The 9,415-nt window shown below is 38.2% G+C and overlaps 1 protein-coding gene across 1 annotated transcript; it reads right to left on the bottom strand.

The window, feature by feature from the left end:
- Positions 1-1,341: 1,341 nt before the first annotated feature.
- On the bottom strand, positions 1,342-8,744 carry LOC107584341 (alpha-1,3-mannosyl-glycoprotein 2-beta-N-acetylglucosaminyltransferase-like). The gene is made up of 3 exons (XM_016270918.1): positions 8,663-8,744; positions 8,518-8,543; positions 1,342-2,654 (listed from the first exon to the last, which is right to left on the bottom strand). Exons 1-3 carry the CDS (start codon positions 8,742-8,744, stop codon positions 1,953-1,955), a joined length of 810 nt encoding a protein of 269 aa, XP_016126404.1. The 3' UTR covers positions 1,342-1,952.
- Positions 8,745-9,415: the final 671 nt, after the last annotated feature.

The raw sequence follows: 9,415 nt of genomic DNA, 5'->3' as shown, positions 1-9,415 counted from the left end.
TGCAAAAAGCATGGTGGAAAAGGGGCTTGAAAGAGGTCTATCAAATTAGCTCTTTTTAACAAGTCATAAAAGCATGGTAGATACATTCTGAACCACTTAATTTCAGCTACTAATTTCCCTGATATGATCAACCATTTAATCAATCATGCTAGAATGAGATGTTCTAGTATGATTCACCACTGCCCAATTCCCAGAAAAATTAATCTGATTAATGGCTAAAGAAACACAAAATGAATGTCCAATTCATCTAATCAGTAACGAAAGTTGCTGGTGGTTGTACAAGAACAGGAAAAGAACGTCGTTAAGTCAACCACAGAGAGCCATGAGACAGGAAGTCAACAGGACACAAGAGGAGTGAGAAAGGAAATCTGGAGCGACAGAGACGTCAAAGGTGTCACAATGGCGCCTGGATCAGTGCTGATGTTGGGGGTTTGGAAAAATTATGCCTGGAAGGAAGTCACCAGATAGGATTTCAGCTTTAACAACCAACATGACACAGAACACGTTCACAAACCTCAAAATTAGTGACTTTAAAAGAGAAAATTAAACATTTGAGACCTAAACAAATGAAAGATCATTCCCAAATGGTTGTTTAAATGGACAAAAAAAGACTGAAAAAAACAACATATATTGCCAAATATCAAAATAGTCTGCTTTATTCTCAATGTATTAAAGTTATAAACATGTCAGGCAGTGGTTTCACACTTCTTCATACTGCATATGCATTGATATCAGATCATTTCTCTCCCAAACATTTAGATACAGTACATTTAATTAAAATGTTTCCTCTGGCCTACTGAAATCCATTCATTTCATCCGAAAGAACATATAAAGCGATTTCTATGACCACTGGTTTTGCAACAAACCTACAACATCTTTAAAAAGCAATGAGAGCTCTCCCGGTCCAGGAAGAGCAGTTAAAACAAAAACAGGTTCAAGTACAGTACTTCAACAGAATGGCACAAACGAGATGCTGTCCAGAGTTTTGGTATGTCAGTTACACAAGCCTTGAATAATTTCTGGCAACAAGCTTGAACTTCATAGATTCAACGGTGCTACATAAAAGTCAAATGATCGAGTCTGCGCTTTTATATGAATGCATCGATCAAATTAGACAACAATTATACACAATCTTCATTTATAATGATGTCAGGGACCCATTAAACTTGGCAAAAGTGCTTTTAACACTCAGATTGGTCTTTAAAAGGCTGAATCTCACTGGTCCAGAACACATTTTTAAGCAAAAAATATATTTAAAATTAAGCACATAATAATAATAAACTAATATTAATTATATATATATTATTATTACAGTAATAATATATATATTAATTATCCGGTAATTCCTGTTATAATTAAAATCATCACTGAGAATAATGAAAATTACAACAAAAAAAGTAAAACTGTCAGATTCCTTACAAAGATCAATTTAAGAAAAAAATTAGTTTGCAGTGAAAATGTCAAAAAAAATGGTCAGTTTTTCTGCATATATGCAAATATAATTTCTTCCTTTGAGTGTTATCGTGAGATTCACCCAAAAGACACTGTGGTAGGATAAAATATAAAACCTCTTATATGCCTTTTGGATTGATGTGAAATCAACATAAAGGTCAGAAAAATAAACAATCAGATAATTTTTCTCCATGTCAGAATGAGCGATTCGGCATAGGAGCTGTTTGCAGCGTAACTGTTTTCTCTGAGGGAAGCTTGTTGCATGATTGCTGCGCAAATACGATGCACCAACTTTTGTGCTGTTCCCAGCATTCCTGGGTGTTCCTCCATAACAAAACAGCAGTTATTTTATACTCGCATCTTGGCATTAACCTTTCCTCAACCTTTCACACCCTGCCTCTGTTTTCTTTGGTTTGAGAGGGCGTTTCTCTGCTCCTGTACTTGTGATAATAGTTGTGATATTCTCTTTCTGGTCTATTGTGGTCCAAAGCTCATTCTCCTCAGCTCCAGCTGGTGTCGTATTTAGTCCAGCCCTCAGGGGGAGCTAGATACATTTTCCGTCCGCGGGAAATAAAGCTGACTACGCCCCTGTAACCGGCACGGGGAACCCCTGACTTCAAGTCATCCATAACTCCCAAGTTGCGGGCCAGCACTTTAAAGCTGTCTCTGCTAGAGTACTGAACTCGAAACGGCCCGGAGCCTTTCAGGCTTCCACCTTGCTGTAGTTCCTCCACCTTCACCAAGGGGGCGCTATACACTTCCTTTTCAAAGGTTTCATCGTACTTCTCCCTGACCAAGTAGGACAAGTCCAGATTAGTGAAAGGCACGAATTCAGTATTGAGTTTTATGTAGCGCAGATACTGGTCGAAAAATTGACCCAAACTGACGCCTTTCCGGCCGAACGTTATAGTCCTCGAGATCTCGGGACGAATGCATGAGCGGTCCTTACGCTGCTCTGGGTGCCGCATCCAGTCGTCCCAGAATGCCTTGGGCCACTTGGGCTCCAGCTCTGCCCAGACTTCCTTCAAAAGCATCCAACCGAGGCCGGGAAAGAAATCTGTCCGGTAAAGGAGGTCCGCCTTGCCCGGGTCGACCAGCCCATCCCGTCCGTTATCGTTCCAGGCGGAAATGCACAGCAGAGTCGGATCCGATCGCAAGATGGGGTAGAGTGCACGGAAATACTCGAAAAAGTCAGGGGCCACCTACAAGATGAAACAAAAGCGGTTTAAAGACAAAGAACAAACGAGTATTAACAAGAAACTATTTCTGGACAAAAAAAGTCCAGACGGTCTAGATGTGTTCAAAGATGGTTAGGTGAACATTTGTTAAGCCAGCTGGCTGTTTTATAACGATGTACAGAAAAAGAATGTGTGTTTGATCCTTAGGAAATCTCTGTGGTGCTTAACTGTGATGCTCAGTAGAGCTTAACCAATGTTACCATCACAGTTAATCCACTATGTGCTAAACTGAGGGAGCAAACCTGGATAACAATGGTTAGCAGAATCAATACACCGAACAAATACACGAATTATTTTCACAATTACTCTTAAATATTAGCCTCAGCAAAGACCAGAGATGGGTAAAGATGGTTGACTAGTAACCCAACAACCAACTATACTAAATAGACTAGATTAGGGGTGCCCAAACTCGGTCCTGGAGGGCCGGTGTCCTGAAGAGTTTAGCTCCAACCTCAATTAAACACACCTGAACCAGCTAATCAAGCTCTTAATAGGCATACTAGAAACTTGAAGGCAGGTGTGTTGAGGCAAGTTGGAGCTAAACTCTGCACGACACCAGCCCTCCAGGACCGAGTTTGGGCACCCCTCGACTAGATAGACCTGGGGTGTCCAAACTGGAGGGCCTGTGTTCTGCAGCGTTTAACTCCACCTTGGACACCCCTGTTTTACAGCTTTATATATTTTCTTTTTTTTAAAGTGGTGCTTTCAAAGCAATGAAATTTTGTGACAAACCATGACATTTTTCAAGTTTTTCCTGAAAAATTACATTCTTGGAAGAAAAAACACTAATAATGTATATATATATATATATATATATATATACATACGCCAAATCAAAGTCATGTGGTGCAACCTACAAATCTCGTGCAACCAGCATGCAGAATAATAAAAAAGAAAATGATGTAAAAGGAAAGGACCCCTGATGAGTCTTTTAAAATATTAAAAAATTTGACCTTTTTATGACATGACAAGGTTAGTTCAGGTTGTAAAATGTCATGTGGCATGGCATTTATGATATAAATTCAGGATATGTGGGGAAGAAAATATAAAAATATTTAAAAACCTTCTAAAAATAACTAACGTATACACTCACATATATTCCAGGTGTAAGGAATATATTAGGGATGGGAAGATTCCCCGATTCGCTCGGTGCATCGGCATAAAAAAAGTTAATGCGATGCATCAGTTTAAAAAGTGTGCATCGGATACAAGTTGGCATTAGTATCGCGATACATCGTTTCTAACATATTTGCATTGGTAAAAACCGATTCATTTATATTCTGCAGCGTTTAACTCCACCTTGGACACCCCTGTTTTACAGCTTTATATATTTTCTTTTTTTTAAAGTGGTGCTTTCAAAGCAATGAAATTTTGTGACAAACCATGACATTTTTCAAGTTTTTCCTGAAAAATTACATTCTTGGAAGAAAAAACACTAATAATGTATATATATATATATATATATATATATACATACGCCAAATCAAAGTCATGTGGTGCAACCTACAAATCTCGTGCAACCAGCATGCAGAATAATAAAAAAGAAAATGATGTAAAAGGAAAGGACCCCTGATGAGTCTTTTAAAATATTAAAAAATTTGACCTTTTTATGACATGACAAGGTTAGTTCAGGTTGTAAAATGTCATGTGGCATGGCATTTATGATATAAATTCAGGATATGTGGGGAAGAAAATATAAAAATATTTAAAAACCTTTTAAAAATAACTAACGTATACACTCACATATATTCCAGGTGTAAGGAATATATTAGGGATGGGAAGATTCCCCGATTCGCTCGGTGCATCGGCATAAAAAAAGTTAATGCGATGCATCAGTTTAAAAAGTGTGCATCGGATACAAGTTGGCATTAGTATCGCGATACATCGTTTCTAACATATTTGCATTGGTAAAAACCGATTCATTTATATATAATTACTAGTGGATGCGCTATACTTGTTATTAAGAAAGTGACCAATATTTTATATGTAGATTGATTTCTCCTCTCTAAACTGCTTAACTCTAAACTCTAAATCACCGCTGCTGCTGCGTGAATATGACGCATCAACACCACGGAGACCCGAGGAAAAACTGGGATTAAAGTCCAAAACCTGACTTGAAATAACCTAACAAATCAATTGGGGCTAAAGCGGTTCCATTAACGACTAATTAAATTCACACAATCGCACTAATTTGTGCACGCTTATTCTTAAGCAGACCTCAATGTCGATCATGGATCGAAACGATCCACCATAGCAAACAGCGAATTAGGGCTGGACAATAATTCAATATCAATATGTATCGCGATATAATTTTTTTCAATAACAGTGATATGATTTTTAAACACATTTCCGATATTTCGATATACATTACCAGTGTTTCCCATACATTGATTTATTTGTGGCGTTTGACTTCGTTGAATAAACATGAGCACTGCACGTTTCAAAATCATAACACACGGCGCGGGTGTTTTATATGAATGTATCTCTGAAGGGAACCGACTGTCTTCAGAAAAGTTTCGATGGCATTTTCATTTGATCTGATAAAGTAGCGTTCATGAGCGGAGCTGCTTTGTTTACCACCATTACTGGAGAAACCGCAAGTTCTACCGCTCTCAATGCACCTCCTGCTGGCAGATAATCAGTTTTTCAATTTTCAATAAGCCCGTCTCCAGCAACATGTTTTTGTTGTAGCTCTTTATTTTTTTTTTCTGCAGAAACTCAGAGCACCTTTCATACCCTTTATACTGGCTAAAGCACATTTGTTTCAATCTATAAGAATAATCAGCCTACACTACCAGTCAAAGTTTTTGGACAGTACGATTTTTAATGTTTTTTTGTTTTTCGTCAAATTCATTTTTCATAAGTTTGTATGCACAGACATTTGTTGTGGGCGTTCTTGGCAGTTTTTACGAGGCTTTTTTTAAATAAGTGTTCATATCGATATCGGAATTATATCGTATCGACCGAAATTAATAAATATATCGTGATATAAATTTAGGCCATATCGTCCAGCCCTACAGCGAATATATCTGTGCTGTTTAATGCACTTGAGACGTGTTTTCCTCAGTGCATAACTGACATGTCACAGGTATATTTTTCATCTGTAAATTGTTTTTGGACATTAAATGTGTCTTTTGTAGAATTTTAAACCCACATATAAAGTGTATTTTTATGATAGCAGTAACTGTAAGTGGACTATTGTAATAGGTGAATCAAATGTAAGCTATAGGCTACAGTATTAATTACTAAGCTCAAATGAGTTCATGTGTTTCTTATAGCAGTTAAAATGTAGTCATTTTCTTTATTATTTATTTTCATTTTTAATCAAGTGATTTTAACTTTTAATTTAGTTATTTTAATGCTTTAAAGAGCAATTTTAGATTTGAATGTTCTAATGTTCTGCTATCTGTTCTGCAAACTATAAAAGGTACAGATGTACTAAAACCAGAGAGAAAGGCTGCATGGCTAGAAACTGTGAAAAAAACAAAAAGTCAAATAATAGTATGCGAGACAGTGGTAATATCATTATGTTCCTATTGGTCAGTAGAGGAGCTTAGCTTAGCCTGACAGTTAGCCTGCTTTAGACCAGGTCAGTTTCCCAGCATAAGTTGCCACAGTGACTAAGCTTGATCTAGGCCTATGTTAAATTTGCTTTATGGAACCAAATCATTTGACAATGAGTCAGACTAACTGAAATAAGCCTGGCTTATTTGGTTAACTTGTTTTATGAAACAGGCCTTGAGGCATTAAAAGTGATCATATTTTCTCCATTGCATCGAATCGCACTGTGTTGAATCGAATCGAAATCGGATCGCACTGCATCGTAACAGGGGTGAATCGTATCGCATCGGTAGTTGCTTCATATGTATCGTATCGTTGGCTATGCATCGAGATGCGTATCGTATCGGTCATGAGATGCACATCCCTAGAATATATGATTACTTTTCAATCCACAATCATTCAAATACATTTTTGTTTAAATTTTTAAAAATTAAATACAATTTAAAAAAAATTTCAAAACCACTTAAAACTGACATACAAGGAGTTGACTTCTAAGAGCTGGTTTTCAATTAGATTTTGAAAAGATTTGTCTATGACGTGTTCATGGACACTGTTACTTGTCAATGACTCATACTTTTGAAGGTAACTATTTTCTCTTGAGCACACCAGAGGTTTTAAACAAAAAAAATGTAATTACCTTTATAGCACTGCAACGACAGCCATCAAATCCATCACAGAACATAGTAATGAGTATGCAAAAAACATGTTTGCCTGAATAGCAAAGTTAAACAAGGACCTTGATCCCTTTCTTTAGAGAACTCACAACAAGAAGACTGAAGCTTTACCGCTGTCCTATACATGGGTTTTTTGGTGCATATTAGACTTTGTAATCAGTTCACCTGTGAGAATTTCAAAGGAAAGGTTCAGAAATGTTCAAATGAAAATATTCCCTCTGAGTGAGAGACAAGCTCTTATCAAAATTCCTCTCTATGAATTATAAAAGAGGAAAAATGTGGCTTCCTTTGAGATATGGCACTCTCACAATTACCGCTTTTCCACTGCATGGTACGGCACGGTACGGTTAACTTTTGTTTGTTTTTTTCACTGGGTACATTACCTGTTACTTTTTTCAGTACCACCTCGGTTGAGGTTCCAAGTGAACCATACCGTTACCAAAACGTGACGTGTAAACTCTGCTGATCACTGATTGGCCGGAGAGAATCGTCACTACCTGCGTCACTGAACTTACGACACAGAGACTAGGGCTGTGTATCACCAGCAAAGTCACGATACGATACGCATCACGATACAGAGGCAACGATACGATACGTATCACAATACGGGACTGCATTGAATTTCACCTCAGAAGAGTTTAGTAAAACAGCTGTTTATTAAACACTGCTTACTATAGTGCCATTCCTAACTATTGGCAGAGCAGGCTGCTGACCTCTGCATTATGAAGTACCACATCCATATCCATAACTGTACCACAGTACAATATAGGTAATGGCATATGTTTCATGTTTACATTGGGGCACTCCCCACCAGGTACAATATTCTGATTGTTTGCATCTTGTTTTTATGCCCATAAATAATAATGTACTCGTTCTAATAAATTTATATTGTAATGTACTCATTCTAATATATAAAAAAAAATCATATTTACATTGCTGGTAGGGTATCATTGCACAAATGAACACACTCTCTACATTTAAAAAACAAAAAATTAGAAGAGTTCTAAACTAATGCGCGAGCTGGAAACATCATTGTTTCTAAAGGAATTAAAGCCATAGCTTCACTGTTAATAGAGAAACAAGGCAAAACGGTGGTAATTCATACATACACCGCTCTCTCTCTCATAAATGAACACTTGATGAATTATACTTTTCTGAGAATAGAATATTAAAGTGGAGATCGCTAAACTGCAAGCTAACCAGTGTTTTCAGAAAGCAAGCGCGTTTATCCACAGTGGAGAGAGAGCGCGTTCACATGGTTGCCAGGTTGACAAAGATAAGTAGCACACTTAGCAGATATTTCCGTATTGCACAAGTGTGAAGCTCTGTTTTGGGGATTACGTCTCTTTATATCAGGCAACCCCGGTTGTGTTCCTCTGCAGCCAGATTAAACCTTGTTGTAGCCTATATATTATGCTCTATTCATCATCGGATCGATGTATCGAACACAGCACTAACAGAGAAACAACAGAACCGCTAGATTTAAATCAGCACAGCCAGCGAAGGATCGAACGCAACTGTTTTGAACGAGCGCACCTTTTTTTTAACAACCAAAAACTGGCTGTTTCGTGGTCTGTTGAGGAAGTACATACGTTCCTCTCATTGATAGCAGAGGAGCGGATCCAGCGAGAGCTTGATGGGGCGACACGGAATGAAAACATTTTTCAGGAGTCGTGGCAATAGAGGCAGCGCAACTATAACGACATGTCAATAATCCCGCCCACTCTAAAGCGGTACTAAACTGCAGTGGAATCACAAACTGAGCCGAGCCGTGCCCTACTGAGCAACCACCATATGTGGACCTGGTTAACACCCCCATGCGCCATCATTGCAAAAGAGTACTCTATAATTACCGTGACAGTCAATGGTGATTTTTTTTTTTTAACAGTTGGATGAGCTGAACCAAAAATCACAGCTAAGATATCAGTTCTGGATCCCAATTAGCTGATGCGTTTTATGACCCCACATGTCTTTGGATGGCAGGGGCAGGCTACTAACAAGAGCCAGCCTATTTTTTCTAAGTGGGCCAGACCAACATAGTTTGTATACCAGACAGGAATTTCCTTCTAAAAGAGGCCTACAATTCCCAAGAGTGAAATTCAGAAAGATTCGGTCTCATGATGTCAGTTGCAGTATAGTGCCAAGTGTGGTTTTATGTTACCATGTGGTGTGGCCAATGAACAGAAGTCTGTCACTGATAAAAGAAGAGTCTTAGCGCGCTGACAGTCCGGCAGAACTGAACAGCCATCCTCCCTAAAACAGAAACGTGGCATTGCCCAGTGGTTCCTGTGTGGATTTACGAGGTCATAAATATTCTTCGAGTAAGCACTTTTTCATTAGACACAAAACCCATGGCACTCATGAAGGATAGGGAGAATTATGCAAGCACTATTCGCGCAAGAAAAACAACATTATCCAGGTGGACTCCAGCATTTAGTGGCGTTAGTGCAAACGTTGTGTAACAGCAAACATCCTACGCTGCTGCTGACA

Source organism: Sinocyclocheilus grahami, unplaced genomic scaffold, assembly GCF_001515645.1.
Source record: "Sinocyclocheilus grahami isolate Dianchi unplaced genomic scaffold, SAMN03320097.WGS_v1.1 scaffold58.1, whole genome shotgun sequence".
Classification (NCBI taxonomy): domain Eukaryota; kingdom Metazoa; phylum Chordata; class Actinopteri; order Cypriniformes; family Cyprinidae; genus Sinocyclocheilus; species Sinocyclocheilus grahami.
The sequence above is the reverse complement of the archived record's forward strand: the minus strand, read 5'-3'. Positions and strand labels throughout refer to the sequence as shown.

Bases quoted from the DNA above. Each gene is read 5' to 3' on its own strand.
- LOC107584341 (XM_016270918.1), bottom strand. From the start codon at position 8,744: ATGGGGGTGTTAACCAGGTCCACATATGGTGGTTGCTCAGTAGGGCAC. The intron at 8,544-8,662 runs GTACCGCTTTAG...CTCGCTGGATCC, and splicing joins TGTGATTCCACTGCAGTTTA to GCTCCTCTGCTATCAATGAG. The intron at 2,655-8,517 runs GTATGTACTTCC...TTCATCTTGTAG, and splicing joins CTGCTATCAATGAGAGGAAC to GTGGCCCCTGACTTTTTCGA.